Consider the following 25,589-nt stretch of genomic DNA (forward strand, 5'->3'; position numbering starts at 1 on the left):
ATTATTTTTCTGAGAGAGAGAGAGATATAGAAAGTGTGGGTGAGAGATAGAGTGTAGGAATCCCTGAGAGAGCCTGAGTGTGTGTCAGAGTGTGAGAGACAGAGTGTGTGTGAGAGAGAGAGAGTATATGAATCCCTGTGAGACAGGGAGAGAAACCGATTTGAAACCTATTATCTTCCCCTCCCCCCTGCTAGCGCGTGTGTGTGTGTGAGAGAGAGAGAGAGAGAGAGAGAGAGAGAGAGAGAGAGTGCATGAATCCCTGTGAGGCAGGGAGATGGTGTGGGTATAATAGAGTCCATTTTGCGCAGGAGTCAGTAAGTCAGCGGTGAGATGTGTGGCGATTACCGCACTCAGCCACTTCCCGCCACCGTGCTGATTACGATGCAGTTTTACCGGTGCTGGACTGTTGACGTCAACGTGCAGTTTGTTCCGCGAGTTGCTGCCTCGTAGCCATTCTGATTTTGGCATGGTGCTGGGCAAGGTAAGCCGCTGCCATGCTGCGCGCGTGCCCCCTCCCCCAAAGTTCACTGGCTGTCTACTCCATGTCCAGAGATTCTTCCCTCTCCTCCCCTCCATGTCCAGTGATTCTCCTCTTCCCTGCCCTCCCCTCCCCTCAATGTTCCACGATTCTCTCCTTCCCTCGATTTGTACTGGAACGTTCTCTGGCTGGCTGGCGCTGGCTTCCGTGTCCATCAATTCTCGTCCTCCTGACATCATCTTGCCTCCAGTGTTCCCTTCCCTCTCATTGTTCCGCCCTCTGACGTCATTACGTTTTGACGCGAGGGCGGGGCAATGAGGGGGAATGGATGTTACGAACCCAGGCATCGAGACGTAGAATGTTGGAGGTGCAAATTATTATATAGGATAAGTCATCAACTACCAGTGGTGTGTGTTGGAACTTTGGGGATTTGATGTGGATATTTTTGTTTTTTGATGACTGTGTGGGTTTTGGCTATTTTTCTCTGTTTTTTTTAATTTGCAACTTTTTTCTCCATTTCTGGAGTTTTTTTGTTGCGCTCTTATTTCTGGAGATAGATAATTTAGTGGGCCAATGATAATACCTGGGAACCTCTTTGGGGATAGACTAACACGTTTCATCAGACCATTGTTCTTTGAGTTTTGAGGCCTCATTTTTTTTAAATTGTGAGATTTTTCATAGCTCCCCACAGTCTGGGTTAACCATCCTGTAAGCAAACTGCATGTTTCATGCTCTTTTGGGGGTACAGATATAATTATCCACTAACCCAAATAAATCTTAGAACCCAAGACAACTAAATCAACAGCAAGAAGGAGGAAATAAACATAGAGAGTAGGAGAAGAAACTATGCAAGTTTTTACCCACTGCCTGCTAAACCATACTTGAACTCAGCAACTTTTAAAAAGGAGCAAACAAAGAGAGATACTCCTTTTGTGTGCCCCTTCAGTGTATGGTGCTGGAGTTGCCAGGCTGCTTCTTCAAGGGGTTTCTTGGTGATGATGTCAGTATGAAGAAGGCTAGCAAAGAGAATGTCCCAGAGTACAAGAGGAATGACAGGCCTTTTGGCACCTTCCTTGGAAGGAAATGGAAAGAACAGTTCAGGCAACCCTTCAACCTCTTTTCATGGTGCCAATCCTGTTCTTGATTAGGCAGCACATTATAGAATTTATTTTAAAAAACCAACAGACTGTCCTGCACTGGCCACCCTAATCCTGAGGCATTACATATTTCTTGCAACAGTTGCCATCTCTCCACAGAAGCATGGCAAACAAAGCTGTGCACATGGAATTTGATTCTTTGAAATACTGTATTAGAAGCCTCTGGAAAATGCCCTGTTTCAAGTATATTTTAATTGGTGTAATTTTGTATCTCAATATCTACAATTTTATTTTGGATATAGTAAATTTTAGAACATATCAAAAGGATAAAATTTGCTTGCCATGTTTTATATGTTGTCATGTGCAATGCAGTTATGAATTCTGTCATTAAGAAGCTAATGGTCATTACACTGTTAAATATTTTAACAGTCTTCTTCAATCTATACTGGAAAACAGAAAATCTGCTTTCACATGGCACCATACATATATGGAAACAAACTCCATGTTTTTGGAAACAGAGCAAGAAATAAACATTCTTAGTAACATAGTAGATGACGGCAGAAAAAGACCTGCACGGTCCATCCAGTCTGCCCAACAAGATAACTCATATTTGCTGCTTTTTGTATATACCCTACTTTGATTTGTACCTGTGCTCTTCAGGGCAAAGACCGTATAAGTCTGCCCAGCACTATCCCCGCCTCCTAACCACCAGCCCCTCCTCCCAACCACCGTCTCTGGCACAGACCGTATAAGTCTGCCCAGCACTATCCCCGCCTCCCAACCACCAGTCCCGCTTCCCATGTTCGTTTTCGTAAACTTCTGAAAACATATCTGTTTCAGAATACGTTTGAAAATAATCTGAGTTAAAAGTGAGAAAATATGCAGTATGAATATACTGTAACATAATAATATGTTTGCTTATGTAGTCTGTTATGAATGGTTGACCTTGCTCAATGATATTATTATTTTTAGAATGTTCTTTCAGTTTTTGCTGTGCTTTCTTATATGTTTTTTAATATGAGATTTTATATTATGATGTAAACCGTTCTGTTTTGTGAATGCAATTTGAAACGGTATAGTAAAATAGTACCTGTCCAGTATCCAATAGTATGTCACAGAAGTATCGAATACAACACTGAGAGACTACCTTACCTTTTGCAAGGCACTAAAAATGCATCTGTTTACCAAAGCATTTTCTCTGGGAACAATATAGGACTATTGTCTCTGCCAGCTGGCATACGTGGATCCTGTTTAGTCCTATTCTTTTGTACTGTTGTATGTAACGTATCCTTTCTTTCTTGCCCTTCTAATCTACTATTCTCATTTGTATCTGATATCACCCGGAGTTCTCTCTCTCTCCAGTTTATGTAAGCCACATTGAGACTGCATGTCTGTGGGGATAATGTGGGGTATAAATACCTTAATAAATAAATAAATATTTGTACATAAAATTTCACTACAAAATAGTTAACAGAACAGTACAGCTAGGAGAAAGACTTTACTGATGTGACATGGCAAAATAACCGTACCCCATTCTTTTCAGGTTGGAAAGGGTGGTGTTCCTGCTCTCTCAGCTCGTCTAGTTTTCTTCGGTGTGCTGCCAGTCTTTCCTTTTGTTTTTTCTTCATCCAAGCTTGTATTTCTCTCTTTTCAATTTCTGTTCTTGGAATATGTCCATAAGATGTATCCTGGACATTAATCCTAAAAACAGATTCATTATCAAACAAATGTCAGGTTTTCCCTTAAGTTTTCTGAATGTTTTCTTTTTCCTCTAAATACTTTCATATTTACAGTCTTATAGATTTTCTTGGGAGGAGAGAATAAGAAAAAGCAACAAGGAGAAACAATATTTTGGAACAAAAGACATCAAGATTCTCAGAAGTAAGTGGGAAGACACAATTAAATAAATGTGATCTAGTGAATTGAACACAAGAAGAACAAGTTTGAGAGAACTCCTTGATCCTGAGCTTCAATTCCTGCTTTATAAATCACTAGGAAAAAAGGCCCGTTTCTGACACAAATGAAATGGGCGCTAGCAAGATTTTCCTCGGAGTGTGTATGTTTTACAGAGTGTGTGTGAGAGTGAGTGTGTGATAGAGAGAGTGTGAATGTGTGTGTGTGTGTGACAGAGAGAGTGAGACTGGGTGCGAATTAGAGTGTGTGCCAGGGGCCCCCCTCCCTCCCAGTTCCAGGGTTGCCCCCCTCCCTCCCAGTTCCAGGGTGTCCCCCCCTCCCTCCCAGTTGCATCCTCTCCCTCCCAGTTCCAGGGTCGGCCCCCCCTCCCAGTTCCAGGGTAGGCCCCCTGTCGCCCCTCCCTCCCTCCCAGTTCCAGGGTCCCCTCCCTCCCAGTTCTAGGGCCTCCCTCCCTCCCTCCCTTCCAGTTCCAGGGTCTCCCTCCCTCCCTCCGTCTGGCGCTGAGAACCAGCGTGCTGTAGCAGCAAAGGCCACATAGGAAATGCTCCCTTTTCTCCTTCAACAAAGTTACCTTATTACATTTGTAAAGGTGAACAATCCGTATTATTGAAACGGAGCTCATTTTCGAAAGGCTTTTTTTTTTTCTCCCACTCTTTTAAGATGCCGTCTGAACCCTTCAGTGAAGCCACAGTCAGCTTCAGAACGTTGGAGGTGTCCACTCATGTCGACTGATTACCCGCCCTCGACGTCATCACGTTTAGACATGAGGGCAGGGCAGAGAGACATGGGCAGAGAGAGGTGGCTACACACTTATGAACCCTTCAGTGAAGCCACGGAGTCAGCTTCAGAACGTTGGAGGTGCTTTTTATTATAGCAGATAATACAATATCATGGGCAAATCCTCTTTATTTTCCTAAGACTCTAGTTTCAATACATTACGATACTTGAAATGTCTGTTGAATAATCCTGGATCAGTGTATTGTTACAGATCCACTGACTCCAAGAGTACATAGTCTGGTTTGGAGTGCAGGGAGGTTGAGTGGCTTGCTCTGATTCACAAACTTAGTTGAGATTATTTATTTATTTGATGGATTGATTGGGATTTATTAACCGCCTTTATGAAGAGTTTCACCCAAGGTGGTGAATATTTTTTCTTTTCCTTTATGCTCATTGGAAGCTGTCATTGTGCCAGAAATATTTTGGAAGACCATTGAGCCCATATTTCTGAGATGCTATACTTGTAAAGAACATTCAATCTGCAAAATCAACACTATTAGCTAAAACCTATTTTCTTATTCATATCAGTTTTCTCTGAAATAAGAAACCAATTTTCCCTCTCATTTCCACCCATTTTTAATAATCATTTCCTAATGTGATTGACAGTACTATGTATAATATATACAGTGCAATCCACTTAAGTGCAAGGGTCTGGGACCAAAGAAATGCATGCAGTTAACCAGAGCGTGCACTTAACCGTAGTGACCCAAAGAAGCTTGACATCTGCTAAACATATGTACAGTACTGTTTATTATTATACGTACAGTATACAGTCTCAGTTAACTGACATTAGGCTGGCTTGAAGTAATCAGTTATAGTCTTCTGTACACTCTTGGGTCTGTGAGTTCCATAGACTACGTCTGCCAGATGGTAAAAACTGTCATAGCACTGACATCCAGTGGCCTCCAGATAGGCCCGCACAGTGTTGAGATTCTCCAGCACTCTTGCAAAAGTGACAGGAGGTTATTGAATTTCGTCAGCATGTGTGTCGCTGCTCGTTTCTTCATCTGTTCCATCATCAGCCGTTGTTGCCTGCGTGTAGGCACATATCTCGACATCAGTGCTGTCTTCAGCTGTTTGTAGATCGTAATCAACAGCTACGTAGCGATGGAACTCCTCTTTAGTAACACCGGCTGGGATGTCAATAACCTCTTCATCTGATGCGTTTGCAACAGCTGCATCTGTTTCGTCCCTTTCCACATCCTTAACAAAGCTTGCCCGCTTGTAGCAGTTCACAATGGTTGCCTGTGTAACATGATTCCAGGCTTGTTTTTGCATATGTAGGGAATCCAACAGTGATAGATTACGAGCCAGTTCAAACGCACGTTTATCCTTGCCAGTCTGGTCATCCATAACGCTCATCAGACGACGTAGCACAAGAGCCTGATAACGTTGTTTGAAATTGGCTATTATGCCCTGATCCATAGGTTGGATCAGAGAGGTAGTGTGTTTGGTGGCAGGAAGACCACCTTGACGTTAGACAGTCTGACATCATTCTTGTGTGCAGCACAGTTATCACAAAGCAGCAAGATCTGACGCTTTTGTGCCTGCATTCTAGTGCCTAACTTCTTTAGCTACTGCTTCCAAATTTCCTCAGTCATCCATGAATTTGCGTTAGCCTCGTATGACACAGGAAGTCGCTTAACTTTCTTGAAGCACCGGGCGGTTTCCTCTTTCCAATGACGAGGGGTTCCAACTTCTCACTCCCATCCATATTGTAGCAAAGGAGGATCGTCAGTCGGTCCTTCGACATTTTACCTCCTGTAGTTTCAGCATGTTTGAATGCAAGTGTTCCATCAGAAATCGCTCGCCAGTAGAGACCGTTTTCGTCAGCATTGAAAATGTCACGCGGTGCAAACTCGTTCAAGATAGTAGAAAGAACTGAAACAACCCAATTTTCAGCACCAAAGTCATCAGAGTCTTGTTTCTCACCATGCTGTTTCTTGAATTTTATGCGGTTCCTCTCCTTCCATTTTTCCAACCATCCAACAGTGGCTTTGAATTCAGTTAGTCCAAGACTTTCAGCTAGCTGATTAGCTTTCTCCACAAGCAGTGGACCACTGACAGGAAACTGTCTGCTCCTGACTTGAGAAAACCACCGAAGAAGAGCATCTTCTACCTCCTCCGCTTTTCCCGCCTGTTTCCGTTGTGGATTTGTATTGTTTCGCCAGTCTTCCAGAAGCCGGTCTTTCTGCTTCAAGACATGTGAAATTTGACTGGGATTGACACCACATTCTTTAGCAATAGATGCTTGACTTTGTTTGTTTTCTAATTTTTTAAGAACTTCTATTCGTACAGCCAGTGTTAAAGTCTTACAGTTCCGCCGTGACGACGACCCCGGTGTATGCTCTAACAACATTCTTTGGCTTATTCTGCCTGTGGCAGTAAAAGAGGCAGTAAATTTGAAATCTAGTTGGTTGTCATGCGCACGCTTATGCGGAGTCTTTCCTGCAGAGGAGCGGTCTTGAACCATGCATATAAGTGAATCTTGCACTTATATGTGGTGCGCTAAACCGAAATTTGTCCCCATAGAAATTGATGGTGCCAAAAACGGGACTGAAGTACAGCATGCAGTTAAACAGAGCATGCGCTTATCCGACATGCACTGTATACTCATTCTGCACCAGGACTAGCTTGCTGTACACCCTGTAACTTAGACCAGTTCCTCATATGTCTAACTGTACACAGAACGTTTCTTGAGTTTAGTCACCTATTTATCCCAATTGACTCTGTACCATCCTTCTTACCCCCATCTATATATCTGCTTTTGGCCCTTCAGCTACATAGTAAGTATTAGCATCATATTTCTGTTATTCAAATGTTCTAATGCATGCTTACTAGGTTTTTCCTTGCTATAATGCTGACATTATGTCATTTACATATCATTATGCTATTTGTTCTTCCATGCTACTATGGTATCATTTGTACTGTACTGACATTTATCATATTTCTGTTATATGATTGTTCTACATTACTGTTTAATGTTTTTTTTCTGATATTGTCTTATGTAGTCCTATTAGGTTTCAGTTTGCCATTTTCAAGTTTACCTCATTTATTGTATTTATGTTTATATTTGGCCATTTTAATATTGTTCTGCTGTTAACAACATTGTAAGTTTTATGTTAAATTGTACAGCTAAGTTACTCACCTGTAGTAGGTGTTCTTACAGGACAGCAGGCATATATTCTTACAAATGGGTGATGTCATCTGACAGAGCACTGTGCAGACACTGCCAAAGTGTACTGCCACTTTAAATCTTTAAGGCAGTGCCCCTACTGCGCATGCCTGGGTGCCTTCCCGCCTGACGCATGAGTGCAGGATCGGCATACAGTGTTGAAGCTAAGAAGACAACTCTAAGGGGAGGTAGGCAGGCTGTGAGAATATATGCCTGCTGTCTTCGGAGAACATCTGCTACAGGTGAGTAACTTAGCTTTCTCCAACAAGCAGCCATGATAGTCTCACAAATGGGATTCACTAGCTACCAGGCTCACAGGACAAGTGTATTCTGATAGTCAAGTAAATAGTGAGCCCGGTAGAAAATGGACTGGAGGGTGGAGTTGGATTTTTAAACAGTAAAAAGACTGGAAAACTGCTTGTCCAAACGGGCTATTCCGCCTGGAATACTGGTGCAGACAGTAATGAGTCATGAAAGTGTGGCTAGAAGACCACATAGCCACATTGCAAATGTCTTGAATAGAGGCAGAAGTGATACAGCCATCAAGGGTCAGCCCAGCCTGAGCATAGATGTAGGAGGTACAGCCAGCCACACAAGTAAAGATAATGTGCTTGGTGATGGAAACTCTTAATCTGTTAGGATCAAAGGATACAAAGAGCTGGGAGGATTATCGATAAGGCCTTGTGCGTTCTAGATAGTATGCCAGAGCACATTTGCAGTCCTAGGTACGCAGTGCTGCCCCTCCAGGATGAGAATGCAGTTTAGGAAAGAAGACAGGTAGAACAATAGATTGACTGAGAAGAAACTCTGAAACAACCTTTGGGAGGAATTTGGGGTAGGTTTGAAATAGAATCTGGTGTAAAAAAAAAAGACCTGGCATAAGGGCTTGGAGCTTACTGACTCTTCTGGCAGAAAAGCTTTCAAGAACAATACTTTGTAACTTAGGAATTTTAAAGAACAAGAATGCAGTGGTTCGAATGGAGGTTTCATGTGAGAGGTGAGAACAATGTTGAGATCTCATACCACCAGAGACGGTTTGATGGGAGGTTTAGTGTGATATAAACCTTTCATGAATCTAGCTATCAAGGGATGCATTGAAATTGGTCTATTATAAAGTTTAGCATGAAATGCACTGATGGCGCTCCTATGTACTCTAAGTTAGTCTTGAGTCCAAAGAAAGACAAGCAAACCCACAAAAGTCAGCAAAAGCAAGCAAAGGGATGGGAATGGCCAAGGCGATGAGAAAATAGGTACCGATAAGTCTTTATTGAAAATGTTTGCGGGAATTAGCACAATCAGAGCTTTAGACAGCCATTCACTGAAGCATTGACTCTACACAGTCTGTGTTTTGGCCTTTGCCTTCATCAGGAATCCTTAATAAATATAACATATATAATAAAGGAGAACACCTGATACAGGTAAGTACCTTCGCTTTCTCTGTGGACAAGCAAGCTTATTAATTCTCACAAGTGGGGAATCCCTAGCATCCAGGCTCACCAAAAACAACAAACATTGAACAATTGGGCTCCGCAATGGTGAGGACATAAATCAGATTAACCTGAAACTATATACAATCTGAAAGAGAGTGCAGTCTGGAACAGAATAAAATCGGCCTAGAAGGGTGGAGTTGGATTCTAGACCCCAAACAGATTCTGCAACACTGTATGCCCGAAATGACTGTCACGTTGGGTATCCTGCTCAAGGCAGTAGTGTGATGTGAATATGTGGACAGAAGAGCACGTCACAGCCTTGAAAATTTCTTCAATGGAGACTGACCTCTAGTGGGCTACCGACGCAGCCATAGCTCTGACGTTATGAGCCGTGACATGACCCTCTAGGGCCAGCCCAGCCTGGGCATAAGTGAAGGAAATGCAATCTGCCAGTCAATTAGAAATGGTTTACCAATGGCAACCCCCATCTTGTTGGGATCAAAAGAAACAAAAAGTTGGGTGGACTGTCTGTGGGGCCTGGTCCGCTCCATGTAATAGGCCAGTGCTCTCTTGAAATCCAAGATGTGTAAGCTGCTTTCACCAGGATGGGCTTAAGGTTGGGGATAGAACGTTGGCAAGATAATTGACTGCTTCAGATGGAATTCCGACACCACCTTTGGTAGGAGTTTAGGGCAAGTGGGGAGGACTACTCTGTTGTGATGAAATTTAGTATGAGGTGCATCCACCACTAAGGCCTGAAGCTCACTGACTCTACGAGCTGAAAGAATAGCTACCAAGAAAATGACCTTCTAGGTGAAGTACTTCAGATGGAGGAATTCACTGGCTCAAAAGGAGCTTTCATCAGCTGGGTGAGAATGACATTAAGATCCCATGACACTGGTGGAGGCTTGACAGGGGGCTTGGACAAAAGCAAACCTCTCGTAAAGTGAACTAGAGGCTGTCCAGAGATGGGCTTACCTTCTACACACTGATGATAAGCACTAATTGCACTAAGGTGAACCCTTACGGAGTTGGTCTTTGATAGGTGTAGAAGGTAATCAAGCAGGGTCCTTATAGAGCAAACAAGTGGATCTAGGGCCTTGCTCTCACACCAGATGGCAAACCTCCTCCATTTGAAAGAATAGCACATCTTAGTGGAGTCTTTCCTGGAAGCCAGCAAAACCCGAGAGACACCCTCCAAAAGACCCATGGAAGCAAATTCTAGGTTCTCAACATCCAAGCTGTGAGAGCCAGAGACTGGAGGTTGGGAAGTAGAAGAGACCCCTCTCATTCTGCGTGATGAGGGTTGGAAAACACTCCAATCTCCATGGTTCTTCGGAGGACAACTCCAGTAGTAGAGGGAACCATATCTGCCGCAGGCAGTATGGCGCGATCAGATTCATGGTTCCAAAGCCTTGCTTGAGTTTCAACAGTTTTCCCCACTAGAGGTATGGGAGGATACGCATACAGAAGACCTGTCCCCTAGTTGAGGAGGAAGACATCTGATGCTAGTCTGTCGCCTTGAAGCCTGGACCAGAACTGAGGGACCTTGTGGTTGATCTGAGTGATAAAAAGATCTACTGAGGGGGTGGAAAGATCTTGCGGGCTATATACATACTGAGAGACCACTGATAGTAATAGGTACTCCTCCTTGGTTTGCCAAAAGTCCTCCTAGCTGAGGAGGTACATACAGAAGGCACCTGGCGGGAGAGAGAAGAGATGATATCGGTATGTTTTTTGATTTGGTCAGTGATCTCCTCAACCTTCTCTCCAGTACATTTTGGCAGTGTCTGCAATTAGCTTAGTCAGATGATGTCACTTATTTGTGAGAATATCATGCTTGCTTGTCCTTGGAGAACTACAGTACCCTTGGCTGATAAAGGTGGGTTAATAAATCCTAATAAATAAATAAAATAATCAAGATGTTACAAAATATCCAAAAATGGTTTAAAACTTTACTTACCCCAGGCGTACAATATTATATGCAGCATATTTATATACTCACTGCCTAACTCAAAACTACCTCTGCTTCAGGAAGCAGGTGAAAGCCTGGCTCTTCTCCCAAGCCTTTAATACATATGGCACCTGACTATCCATTCACACAACATCTGGAATAGGCTGCCACACACCCTGTATTTTAGATCAGTTCCTCATATCTTATTTGACTATACATAGTATATATAATTTGCCTTCAGTTTAGTCAACCATCTATCTATCCCAATGAATTTATACTACCCATCTTGTCCCCTCTAGATATCTTACCCCTTTGGCTACCTATTAAGATGTATCTTTGAATTGTGCAAACAATGTTAGCATCATAACTATGCTATCTGAATGTTTCTAACGCGTGCCTATTAAGGTGTTTCATTTGTATTGTGTTGACTTCCTGATTATACTATGCTATATGAATGTTCTTCAATGCTGCCTATTACAATATTATTCGTATTCTGCTGACATTTATAATATTTCTATTATATGATTGTTCTACAGTGCTGTTTATTATTAATATTTCTGATACACTATGTTAGTTCTATTACCAGAATTCAATTTACCATCTCTAAATTTACCTCACTGATTGTATTTATGACTATTTGGTCAATTTTCTATTGCTATACTGTTAATAAAATTGTAAGTTTAAGTCAAGCTGTACCTGCTGTACATCGCCTAGGGTGAATCTCTTCATAAAGATGGTTAATGAATTCCAGTAAATAACACACACAAAAAAGATTTTTAAAAATAATTAAGAAAAATCTACAGCAAAAATGTTGCTACTTGTTTGTTTCTTCACTCTTGGTTTCTAAGTGAACTCTCACGAGACTAATCAGAGAGCAGTACACAGAACATAGACTCACTCAACGAACCCATGAGAGGGCCAGAAAGTTGTCATAGAAGAGGTAATGTACATTTAGCACAGAAACAGATTATATTCTTTTCCTATTTATTATTAAATTCTTACCCAAATTTATATATCACTAGCACCATGAACCTACACTACTACAATTTATTAAGGAAAAGAAATACGGATACATAGAACTGTTGTTTTGATATACCTGGCCAATCTTTGCTCATTTAAATAAAGGTTGAACGTGTGAGAAAAGATTTTCCTTTGCAGCATATCTAAGCACAGGATAATCAAGCCCTGAAACCTATTGTGAGTTTTTCTCTTAATGGCCACAAGCATAATTTTCTCATTCATAATAGATTTTCTAAATGTTAAACATCCATAGCTACTGTATTATACAATTGGATTTTTACAACAAATTACTTTCTTATGCATTATTCTTTGTTATGTATCTTATACTGTTTATTGTAAGCCGCACTGAACTCAAACTTGTTTGGGATAATGTGGGATATAAATGTCATAAATAAATAAATATTACTGCCAAGTCCAGGACTGGCTCCAATAGCAACCCCTCTTTGGGCACAATGAGCTAGAGGGATGGGGGTGAGTATAATGTCCATGGAGGGGGAAGGGAAAATTCAATAGTTATGACCCAGATTGATTATTTTAACTCTTTGCTGATAGGATGTCCATTATATCAACTGAACCGTCTGCAGCTGACTGGAAATACAGCAATTAGGCTTTTATATTATGCTAAGGCTCGAGACTCTGTTACTCCTTTGATGAGGGAGCAACACTGGTTGCCAATGCTGGCTCGGGTTAGATATAAAATTTTGTTTTTGACTCATCAGGGACATTATACTGGGGTCCCTCAATATTTGCATTCTATTCTTGTTCCCTATCAATCTGCTCATCGTCTTTGGTAATCTCAGGCTTACTATTTAGTAATTCCATTGTGCTTCAGATTTTGGTTACACTCTTTAGTACAGTAGTGCCAATGTTATGGAATACTCGTCCATTTGAGCTATGGATGGAAACCTGAGTATCTTGATTTAAAAAGGCCATTAAAAGATTTATTTATTTATTGCATTTGTATCCCACATTTTCCCACCTTTTTGCAGGCTCAAGATGGTTGATAATGATTTTGGCTGAGCAGTCTTGGAGAGTTAAGTTCCCTATTATGCCACTAATTACTAAGCATTGTTGAATGGTTATTAATTGTTGTGCAATTAACATTCCCCTTCCTTTTGTTTCTGTGTTTTTTGTATTTTTTTTTAAATTGATGTGTTTGTTTTTCTGTGCATATACTATATTGTAAACTGCTTTGATATTCTTTGAATTGAAAGGCTGTATAACAAATTTTATTAAAATCTATCAATCTACTGCTAGGAAGGCAGACAAATGGCAATATTACTAGTCTTCCTTACTTCAAAGAGACCACACTAGCCAATTAGTAGCCAGTTGGAAAAACCTACTGCTGCCTTTCCCTGACTAGAAAAACTAAACCCAGGGAGGGCATTTAAAAAAGTAATTTATCCAAGTAAAAGGGCTGTCTGAAAATTGTCCTACGTCTATAAGATCCTAAAAAATGCATAGGCTATTCTTCTAGCAGCTGAATGTTGCTGCTAAACAGATAATTTATGTTTCCTGCTGTGAGGGAGTCTATAGGATGCTGCATCTCTCCCTTAATAGCAATTCCTCACAGTGCCAGAGCAACCTTAAACTCATAGTCCCGCCCAAGGGGGAAGTGGCACGGGAGAGGTGGAGCCAAGAGGGCATAGTCCAGAAAGTATATTAAATGAGGTCACGCTATAGAAGTGATAAGTAGTAGTAGGCCACAGCTAGGTTTAGGAGGCCCAGAGGGAAGCAGTGATGCCCCACAGCATGTACTAGCAAAAGAAACAGAACAACAACTCTCCACAGAGAACACACAGTACAAAACAAACAGTGGTGGTGGCCAAAAAAGGGATGTTCTACAGCAAAGGTGCTGCAAAGTTTATTAAATCTTCAAAAGACTCAATACGAATTGTGTTTCATTTAATAGCAATCCATGTTGTTTCATAGCAGTTTTGAGACACACAGATCATTGTATACACTGCAGACTCCTGACGCAGGCCCTTGTGGCCGAAATATGATTTGTGTCAAGTCTTTATGACATTCAATAAACTTTGCAGCACTGTTGATGTGGAACACCTTTTTCGGTCACCTCCGCTGTTTGTTTTTACCATGGCATGTACCTCCACCAGGGTTGCCAGCTGGGAAAATTTTTCCCAGCCCCAAACGAGCCATAAACCTGCCCAAAAACCGCCTGTAGCCAATCCCCGTCTCCTGCGTCATCGAACCCCGCCCACCTCGTCACCAACCCCGCGCCACATCACCTAAACCCTGCCCCCGCGTCACCTAACCCCGCCTCCCATGTCACTAGCCTCGCCCCCTACATCATCCCTGACGTCAACCCCACCCCTGAAAGGCTTCTATTGGTCCAATTTGGACCAATAGAAGCCCCGGTAAAGCTTCTATTGGACCAAATTGGACCAATAGAAGCCCCAGAAAAGCTTCTATTGGACCGAATTGGACCAATAGAAGCCCCGGAAAAAACTGTCGAACTCGCACAGTGGTGACGGGAAACCGCTCAAAAAACCGCATCCCGCGGCCGGCGAAATTTTCCCGCTGCTGCTGGAGAAAACCTGCCCAATTGGGCGGTAAAACCGCCCATCTGGCAACTTTGACCTCCACCACTTATATGTGAACTGTAACAGTAACAGTCAGGTAGGCCAAGCTCCAATTGGAACCTTTCAGATTTTGACCTGAGTAATTGCTAGAGACTTCCTTGGAAACTTTGAGGAACCAGGCCTTGGACAAATAAAGTAAGCTGCTGTACTGAGAGGCAATAAGGTACACGGTAGCTCTGCAGCAGGCCACAAGAGGACACTGTTACGTTTTGTGAAGAAGGGGATAAAGGAACAGAGAGGGGGGGGGGTACTGGTAGAGGAGATAAGGCCCAGAGGAGTGGACAACCCAGATTCTTAGCTCAGGGAGTTCCACATGTCAGGAGAAAGCATAGATCATTTTCCCCAGGGGGCTGGAGGCAGGGTAAAAACTACAATTCCCAGCAGCCCTTGAGGAAGTCTTACAACAGAATCAAAGACTTCCTATCCCTGCAGCCCCCAGTGGAGCCCAAGGGAAAGGCAGGAAAGGTGAAACCCAAGACATGGAGGGGAGGCCAGGAATGGAGGAGGAGCCTTTAAGCAGAGTTAATCAGGGAGAGGAGGATCAGCTGGGGAATGGGTGGGGCAAGGAGCCCATGGAATGGAAGGGGGAAGAAAAGGAGGAAGAAGTGAGGCAAGAGGAGCTGATGGAGATTGCAGCTCTGGCAAGATCTACAAGTAAAAGGTTCAGACAGAAGGTAACCGCTTGGTGCTGGGTCTTGGTAAACAAGGGAAGGTAGGAGGAGCCAGGGAGCAACTGGGTCAAGTAGGAGGAAGCTAGGAGATAGAGCTGGGCAGAGGAGGGAGGGGATCCCTGGGAGCTCTCTGCCTCTGAACTGCTGATGGGATTTCTAAACTGCTTGTGTGAACTGCCTGTTTAGAAGTGCTTGTTTTCTTTGAACTGCTTGTTTTTCTTTGTGGAACGCTTTTTGCTTTTGGGATTACTTATTTTGAATTGCATCATTGGGACTGCTGAGATTCATGTCCTGTTGGTTTATGAACTGCATTTTGAAGCCGTGGAGATGCCTGAACTGCTTTGCTTTTGGAACTGCATTATTAAAAACTACTGTTTCTAAACTGTTTGTTTTGGGGATTGCATTCTTGAAACTGGTGGGATATCTTGGTAGCTGTTCTGGAATAGTACTGCTGACATACCTCAGGTCGGAGAGTACACCTGGAGGATTACAGGGAGTTGTACCTAAGTGGAATATCATATAGAAAACTTGGGCCGGAGGCCAGAGTTTTCCTAAGAGGAGCGGAGGGATCCTTCACAGTTTACAAAATAGTTTTATGTTGTTTTTTTCCTCCTACCTGTCAATGGAACAGGACCCCTGATCTAACAGCTTTAGTAAAAATGCTCTTTTCCTTTATCTGCAACTGCTGTGTGGCTCTTACTTGGGCGCCGGGTTCACCCTCATTCACATTACCACACTTACCCTCATTAGAACTCAGCCCTATATGAACAGATATTTAGTCCGCCACTATCTATAAATGAGCCAAATAGCAGAGGATAGTGGATTTGTATGGATTCCATATAAATCCTTTTGAAAACCGACTCAATAAAAAATGTAAGAGTCAGATCCATGCTCCATGAAGTCCAATATCCTGTCTCTGACAGAAGCCAATTGTGTAACTTGAAAGAAGATCATACTGGAAGATCTATTTCCTGTTGCTCATTCTCAGAAATACAGGAGATAATCAATTATCAACAATTATATCATGGATATCTGGCACAGCATATTATTTGTCAGAAACCAGTTATTATACCAGTACCTGGAGATTTTCTTAGCCTCCGATTCTGTTAATCCAAGCTCTGTAGCACCAATGCCACCATCTTTTACAAGGTCACTAATGATGTCAGCAATATCACTCAATCCGGTTACATTCAACTGATCATCTGAAAAACTGAATTTGAAAACAGCATGTTTGTTATCACTACAAATTAAATTATGCATATGAAGTAATGATATACAACATACTGATATGGCCCTTTTCAGGATGCACTGCTGTGCAATATATAGTGCAGGAAACTTGAGATTTGAGTCTCCTGTTTCATTGGGGTCATAAGGTTCAGGTGTGCCATGGATAAAAACAGGAAAGAGAGAGAAGACTGCATTTGCTACTCTAAGACAACCTCTGTTTTCCAAAGGAGCAACACAGGGTAAGCGGCAGCCTACTCTACAGACCTCCAGGATGATGAGAGAACAGGTGTCATATCATGCTATTGGGGGAGGGGGAAAAATGGTCTAGCACAAGGAAGGAAAAATGAGAAAAAATGTAAATGCACTATTTTTATAATACAGGGGAATTAAATATATGAAAAGATTTCTATCGGGAATAAGCTTATGAAATTTTGGACAGGTCTGGGGAAGGATGAATAAAATATAGGGACCTTCATTTTAAATCTTCATTCAGCCACAAATTCCTGGATTTTGTTGAAAGCTGAAAATTGGTTTCAACTGATTTTCACTCTAATTTTTTTCTTCTTTAGCACGGTTGGCAACCTAAGTGTTCCTGAGCAACTGAATGCAGTTCCTGAATTCTGTCATGTGGTGCTAGCTATGAAGATGTCACCCGTCCCTTCTACGGCTCATCTATGTATATCCTGCAGTCTCCAATCCAGTGGTGCAGTGACCCATTAGACTTTCCAGTTTTCAGCTGGATGCTGGTCACCAGCCATGCTCACTGTTCCCCCAAATAAACAACTCCTGCCTCTTTCCTCTAAATCCAGTTTCCACTCACCATCTGAGCATCCAGCTGCACTGCAATCTATTTCTAGATTTGTGCCTCTACTAGAGTTATCTCTGAGCTCCCAGCACAACAGCTTCTTCTGCCTTGGCTACTCTTTTCTAATGTTCTCCAACTGTCTCTGTAGCAGTTAAAAGCTCCAAGCTTTCAGGACCACCTCTGAACCTCGCCTTGCTTCCCCACAGAAGTAGAACCTAAATGGAAACATGCTTACTGCTACAACATTTGGCCCCAGCTATTTTTTTCTGCCTTTGCATGATGTCAGCTGGTGGCCATAGGACACCACAGCACCAGTTCACACTAACATGATCAGGGCACCACCCCTAATTTAGGCAAAATCTATTTATACATCCATTTTATTTTCACTCTGTAAACAGAGAGAAAGCTATGACACTTACTTTGGCCGTGTAGGAAGGCAGTATATGCTGGCATTATTGGTATAAGCAGGCTAAGAAGGTTGAGTGTGTACTCATGTACGCATGCATGCACGCGTGTGTATGCATGTATGTGTTTATGGTGGAGTAGAAAGCATTGTTTTTGGCAGTGACGTATTCAGTCATACAGGCCCCAGGAATTAGCTCTTGGTGGTACCTGGTCCTACATAAGATACAGTTTGGAAAGACTTCCAGCACGACTTCTGGTGATGGGTAAATTATGATTGGTTACTGGAGATCTGGAGATGGAAGGGAAAACATGAGAACATGGAGAGAGAGAGAGAGAGAGAGAGAGAGAGAGAGAGAGAGAGACTGCAGCAAATGAGAGAAAAGAGTGAATACTATAGATGGGAACTTTGAGAGATAAGACTACTGGAAATGGGAGGGGGAAATCAATGACTACTGGATGATAAAGGGAATAAGAGAGACTGCTGGGAATGGGGGATTAAGAGTGTGATTGCTGGGAATGAGATCAAGAAAGAAAGCAAACAAGGAATGAGAGACAAAGTCGTGGCAGGGCCCACAGATAGACCATTAAAAAAAGACCTCCAACTCAATGCAAATGTTAATTACTGAGCCTTTCCATCATTGGTAGGGGCAGGGGATCCTCTACCTATAACCTACTCTACTAATACTACTATTTATTTATATAGCGCTACCAGACACACACTGCGCTGTACATCACACAAATAAAACATAGTTCCTCCACAACAGAGCTTACAATCTATTTTCATGGTTTTAGTATAAATCATATCAAAGTAAACTGTTGATTTCAAAGGAAAATGTTATCAACTGGCAAGGCCTCTGAGAGGAGGGGGTGGGGGTTGGGGCAAGATTTTCCGGGTCCGGGCTCCAAGGGGGCCTTGTCTCTCTCCTGCGTGTCAGGACCTGGATGATTGTATTAATGCGATAACCCAGGTCCTGGCACACAGGAGCAGGAGAATGACAGACTGAAGGAGGAGCAGACGCAGGAAGGCAAGGGGGCGGTGGTAACAGCTGCGACGGCCCTGCCCTGGCTCTATCTCTTAGTGGCCCCATCATTTGCTCAGCAAAATAAACTCTATTTACCCAGAAAAAATGCTGAGCCTTTTTCTGCAGATTTTCTTCTGTTTTAATTGAAGTAAACATTGATCAACTTCCATAAAAAATACACTATTATAAAACTGAAAACTAAGGCTCCTAAGGATATCTCAAATATTCAATGTATGCTTTTATCTTAAATTATTTGGAAATTATGGATAATATTTATCACTTATTCACACTTGATAAATTGCTGTACTCTACAAAGGAGATACTATATTTGATGTTCATTTATTGTACAACAAATGATAAAAAACAAATGGAGAAAAAGTCCATAGTCTGCTATTGAGACAGTCATGGGGAAGCCACTGCTTACCCTGGGATTGGTAGCATGGAATCTTGCTACTATTTGGGTTTCTGCCAGGTACTTGTGACCTGGATTGGCTACTGTTGGAAACTGAAGACTGGGCTAAATGGACCGTTGGTCTGACCCAGTATGGCTATTCTTATGTTGTAACGTAAACATATTAAAACAAATTAAAAAGCAGCAATTAAATTATCATACAGCAAGGGGCAATTGCTAATTTGTTTTCCTTGAATTGCTCTGGACCAGTGGGGTATGAACTCTTCTACTAGCAGATGGAGACCGAGAGCTGTGTGATGTCACTCTGTAAGGGTCTTGTGCAGCAGCCAGTATTACTGTTGACATAGCTAGATGTCAGAGCAAAAAATTATAAACCCAGGGGAAGAAAAAAACCTTGACTTAACCAGAAATTGCCCTTTTATGCGTTACTTCCAAAAGAACTATACACAATGGACTGCTGACCTCTGGATCCACAACATACTTATTGAGCAAATCTGGGACAATTCCATACAAATTTGTGCAGCTCTTCAAATACTTGCAAGAAAACCTGGGTAGGTTCAGGATTGGTCTGGAACAGCACAAGGAAGGCAAACTAACACATAAGATCTAATTTCTCCTTCCTTATCATTGCTCTAGGCCAGTGTCGATGAGCGGGATATACCAAAACAATACTCAACGAGGGTGGGATGCTGACAAATCCTTTGCCAAATACCTTGGCTCCAAAGTCCGCATCCTGCCTAGTCTGGACATCCATTCTGTAGTTCTTCACAAAGGAATGAAGAGATGACCGGATAGTTGCTCTGTAAATATCCTCTGACAGGATGAAAGACCTTTGTGTTCTAGATGAATGAGCCTTCAACTTCTCCAGCAACGATTTCCCCTGAGGCAAGTATGCTAAAGCTATGATTTTCTTAATCCAGTGAGCCACTGTAGCTTTAGAGGCTGATTCATCCTTCCATGGACCTCAGAACTGGACTGACCTCCTAAACTGCACAGTTCTGCTCATATAGCAACGAAAGGTTCTGCAGACATCCAAAAGATGAAGCTGTATGCCTTCTGCCAAAACTTCTTTCCTAACAAACACTGGAAGTGAAATTGACTGGTTGATGTGAAAAGGGGTCACTAGCTTCGGAAGAAAGGATAGCACCAAGATTAATTTCTCCTTAGTGACTAAAAGGAAGGGTTATTTACAGGAAAGAGACGAACACTGAAATCCTCCTGGCTTAGGTAATTGCTACCATAAAAACTACTTTCAAAGTAATATCTTTAACCATTGACTGACTAACAGGTTCAAAGGGAGGCCAGATCAAAGAAAACAAGTCCAGATTCAAGTCTCAGGGAGGCTTAACAAGCTGGACTCCTTTGAGAAAATGTGGTACATCTTAATGAACAGCCAGACGGTGGCAGTGGACCAGACCCCTGAAATATGAAATTGCCACAACTGCACGTGCAAAGAAGCTAAGGATAAACCTTTCTCTAGATCATCCTGCAGAAACTCCAAAACCTCACCTAATGATGCCCCCTAAGCAGATGGACCTCCTTATCTTCACACCTGCTTTTGTACACTCTCCATACCCTGACATAAGTGAGGAAGGTGGATCTCTTGAGTATAATATGGTCCCAATAACCCAGGTCAAGTAACCTTCTTTAGCAAGCGTGCCCTCTCGTGCCATAAGACAAAACTGATCCATCTTTTACATTTGAATGGGACCCTGTGGCAGGAGCCTTTCCATCATTGGTAGGGGCAGGGGATCCTCTACCTATAACCTACTCTACTAATACTACTATTTATTTATAAAGCGCTACCAGACATACACTGCGCTGTACATCACACAAATAAAACACAGTTCCTCCACAACAGAGCTTACAATCTATTCATGACAAACAGGAAATATAAGCGATTACAGAATTATTTATCACAGGAATGATTAGAACAAACACGGGCACTGAACTGGTGAATAGGGGGGCTAAGAGTTGAAAACAGTCTCAAAAGATCGGCTTTTGACCTACACAGTACCTCTGAACAGTGCCAGAGATGGGACGTGAGGTACTGACTTACACAGCACAGCAAGATAAAAGGAATGGAGTTCAGAGTTGGCAGTGGAGGAGAAGGGTTCAGATAAGAGTGACTTACCAGATGAATGGAGTTCCTGGGGAGTGGTGTAAGGAAAGATAGGAGAGATACCAAGGTCCTCCTGAGATCCCCTTACTATGGTCTCCTTGGTCAGTTCAGAGCAACCAAGTCCAAGGCCCTGGATTAGACTATCCTTTAAATGATGCAATCTATCAAAGACCATAGGGAGAAGACATATTGAAGACCCAGAGGTGGCCAAACTTGCACTAATGCATCTGTCCCTACGGAAAGATTGTGCCTTCTGAGACTCAAAACTTTCTGACCTTTGCATTGTTGGCTGTAGACATGAGATCCATCATTGGGCTCTGAAAAGTGTCCTCAGAGAGCCTACGCCCCTGGATTGAAAGTATTTCTGCTGAGGAACTTTGCCTCTGTGTTGCTGTCTCTTGCTACATGGGCCATGGACAGAGATCAGAGATTTCCTCTGCTCATAACATGAGCTCTGCCATTCTTGGGCCATCTTGTTAACGCTGGATTCCCCTTTGGAAGTTGGCATATATGTCACTACTGTCCCATTGTCCGATAGCACTCTGAACGCTTAGTGGTGAAGCAAGAACAGGAAAGCGTGCAGCACAATCGAACAGCTCTCACCTCTAAGTGATTGACTCCTCCTGCAATCATCAATCCTGGGACACACAGCCCAGACAATGCACCCCCCCAGCCTGTTAGATTGGCATCTGTGGTCATGATGACCCACTCTGGCATCTCCAGGTCCATACCCTGCTGGAGATTGTTGCTGTCCAACCAGTCCAGACTGTGTGTCTCACCACTCTTCTCAATAGAAGAGGGTAGGACAGGTCATCTGATTTAGGAGACCAGCTGGGTAACAGAACTTCTAAAGCTGTCTCATGTGCGCTCTCACCCATGGCACCACCTCGATCACAGCTACCATCAACCCCAAAACCTGCAGGATCTCCCAAGCTGTCAGCCTGAACTTTCTGACCAGATTGTGGATCTGAACCTGCAGCTTCCTAATTCTCGCTTGAAGAAAGATCACTTTCCCACTGCATGTGTCAAACCAGACTCCCAAATACTCCAAATTCTGCGCCAACTAAGTTTTTGGAAAAATTAACCATCCAACCTAGATGCTGCAACAAAGCCACCACTGCTAGAACTACATACTTCACGGAAGCTCTAACCAAATCATACATATCAGCCAAAAATGCAGAAACCATCTCCAGATGTATAACCTCATTGGAGACTTCACTAGAATCCATGCCAGAGCAATCCAGTAATCTTTTCCCCCATCAAAAGCTACCTCTAGCCAAATAACCACCACAAACTGTGGCTTACAAGGCCAAGGTAGTGACGTTGAAGGACTGCTTCAATAATGATTCCATAGGGTGGTCCTGCGGCTCTTTCAGAGCTGCACCGTCCTCTACCAGAACAGTTGTCTTCTTAGTCACCACCATGACTAGCACATCCATCTTAGGAAAGTGAAGCTTTTCCTTTTCCAAGGGTACAAACACAACATAGCTCTGCTGACCTTCAGGCCAATTCCAGAGACTGCCACTCCATGGAGACCATTTCAATCATTGCCTCGTGTATAGGAAAGGTTTTAGCAGGCTTTCTGAATCTTGCCAGTAACAGATTCTCCTCTCTAGCTACTGGCGTCTCCTCATCAGAAAGGTCCAACACATTTACCATATGACCAATTAAATAAGCTAACTTAGGTCTCCTGAAGATTTGGACCACAAAGGATCTTCTTCTTGTGGGAAGATCCACATCCAGGTCTACATGGGTCCTCATCTCAGAGACACTGCATGTTCTGGTGTAACTCTTCCAATGGGGATGCTGAGGCTGACAACACCATTGACTCCACATTCTCCAGCTCTTGCCTTTCACACAACTGGGACCTTTTGGCCCTTGAGGGCCCAGTAACATTCCCCTGCACTGGAACCAGCAATCCCTTCTGTATACGAGGTGCAAGAGGAGTACAAGTTCTGGTGAAAACAGTGCAGTAAGCACTGGAGGAAAAAACACCAAAAGTAGGGTAATGCAATGGACCTTCATAATAAAGTCTCAAAATAAGGTCTCCACAAAGGGCAATCTTTACTGAACATCAATTCAATCAAAGACTGAACATGGATCCATGTTTCAGTGTCCACTAGGTGGACTGTCAAAGGAACACAATCTCATTCTCTGCAAAGTGATCAGGGAAGCATGCAATCAAAGACTAATAACAGAAATCAAATGACCTGCCAGCAACTAAAAAGTGTTAGACATTTTATTATCTAACAAGCAAAAAAGGCTCGTTTCTCAAAAAAATGAAACGGGCGCTAGCAAGGCCATCATGTAATGGCATGGGCGTAGACTGGGAGGGGCGAGGGGGGGGGGCAGTGCCCCCCAAACGCCGAAGATGAGTTCTTTCCTGCAGTGGCGAACGGGCGGGTGGGAAAGCAGCAAGCAACCAGCCACGTGAACTCTGTCCTTCGCTTCCTGAATCCAGCCCTCTCTCAGCGTCCTGCCCGCCCCAAAGGAAATGACATCAGAGGAAGGTGGGACGCAGAGAGAGGGCTGGATTCAGGAAGCGAAGGACAGAGTTCAGCGTGGCTGCTTGTTTGCTGCTTTCCCGCCCGCCCGTTCGCCGCTGCAGCTTCGGGAGTGGAGTGAGCCAGGCCTATCTAGTCTGTAAGTAAGGAAGCCATTTCCACTCCCCCGTGCAGCCGTCGCCATTCACAAACACAGCAAGCAAACCTGTGTGAGCTGCTGCTGCATCCACGTTGTCGTTTGGGAGATGCTTTGAAGGGGGAGGGAGACGCTGGATAGAATGGGGAGGGGAAGAGAAGGGGATGGAAAGAAACAGGATGGGCAGGGGAGAGAGAAGAATTGTTGGACAACAGGGATTGATGGAGGGGACAGGGGAGAGAGAGGAAATTTGCTGGAGATGGATGGAGGAGAAGGCAGGGGGAGAATGGAAAGTTGCTGGACATGGAGCGGAGGGCAGAGGAAGGAGGAGAATTATGGTTATTCCCCCAAAAAAGCCAGCTATTTTTCCCTTCCTTCCTTCATATTACCATATTCATTTGAATATATATATATATATATATATATATATATATATATATATATATGCAAATGATATGCTAATATGCTCCGCCCCATTTTTGCCCCCCCAAATGAAACAAACTATGCCCATGTGTAATGGCGATTATGTTTTTAAGTGAACAGCGATTCTCCCCTCCCCTCCCATTCCATTCATATCCACCGATTCTCCTCTGCATTGCCCTCCCATCCCATCCATGTCCTGCGATTCTCCCCTTGCCCTCCCATCCCATCCATATCCAGCAATTCGCCTCTGCCATGCCTTCCCATCGCTTGTGATGTACAGTGCGATTTGGCTCTGCCCTGCCCTCCCCTCGCTTGTGATGCATAGTACGTTGGAGTGTCCCTCTGCTTCTCCTGTCTCCCCTGCCCTCCCCTCCATGTGCAGCGATTCTTCCCTCCTCTCCCATCCCCTCATCTAATCTATGTCCAGCGATTCTCCTCTGCCCTGCCCTCCGTGTCCTGCTATTCTCCTCTGCCCTGCCTTCCCCTCCCATCTGTGTCCCGCGATTCTCCCTTCGCCTCCCATCCATCTCCAGCGATTCTCCCCTCCCTTCCATGGCCAGTGACTCTGTCCTTCCTGCCGCCCTCCCTGTAAGCCGTCCATCTTACCTCAGGTTGGAGCGGCGGCAGGCAGGCTGGCCTCGCGTCGCCTCCAGCATTCCCTTGCCTTCCCTCTCAGTGTCCCGCCCTCCTCCTCTGACATCATTTCGTTTTTACGTGAGGGCAAGACACTGAGAGGGAAGGGAACGCTGGAGGCGAGCTGACATCAGCATGTTACGAACCCATGAAGCCAGGCATCCAGAGAAGCTGAGGTACAAATTATTATATAGATAGTCTTTCCCCATTCTTTCCTGCCTCGCTGCCAGGCCATTAAAATGGCTGCCAAGACTTTAAGCAGCAGCCCTGCAACACTTCTGCAGAAGTCTTGTGATGCCGCCACTTGAAGTCTCGGCAACCATTTTAAAGAACCAGCAGTAGCGAGTTCAAGAGCAGCGGGGCAGGAAAGAATGGGGGATCTTTCTTGTTCTGAAGAGGCCACTAGACCACCAGGGAGTATAGAGGGATATGTGATGAGAGTGCCCATTGTATTAAGTGGTTCTCCTGGTCTCTGAAGTAGTGAGGGTTTGAGGTTTTTTAACTTGTGCTATCAATGGAATGGTGTCCATGTTTTTTTATTATGCAGGGTTTGCAATGGTTTAGTTAAGCTGAGGGTTTTATAAATATCGTGTTTTAACCAATTGTCAGGATGTTTGACGGGTAAGTTGTAAATGCAGTGAGTGCTTTGTTGCAAGATAGTAAATAAATGCATAAATAATGTTTAAAACAGTGATGGAAGTAAATAGAGGTTTGTGAACATAGCAAAAAACTGTGAATTTTCATCTGTCATTGGGGTGGTTGCCTGCAGAAATGAAGAGGGAGA

General features: G+C 43.4%; 1 protein-coding gene across 1 annotated transcript in view; it reads right to left on the reverse strand.

Annotated features, from left to right (window-relative positions):
* LOC115462943 (ciliogenesis and planar polarity effector 1-like) overlaps nucleotides 1-25,589 on the reverse strand; it is a 237,673-nt gene that overhangs the window by 106,336 nt on the left and 105,748 nt on the right. The window contains exons 17-18 of the mRNA XM_030193045.1: nucleotides 16,195-16,326; nucleotides 3,105-3,276 (exon numbers count right to left, since the gene is read on the reverse strand). Coding sequence (XP_030048905.1) covers nucleotides 3,105-3,276; nucleotides 16,195-16,326 — 304 coding nt within the window. The remainder of the gene's footprint in view (nucleotides 1-3,104; nucleotides 3,277-16,194; nucleotides 16,327-25,589) is intronic.

This window comes from Microcaecilia unicolor, chromosome 2 (assembly GCF_901765095.1).
Source record: "Microcaecilia unicolor chromosome 2, aMicUni1.1, whole genome shotgun sequence".
Classification (NCBI taxonomy): Eukaryota; Metazoa; Chordata; class Amphibia; order Gymnophiona; family Siphonopidae; genus Microcaecilia; species Microcaecilia unicolor.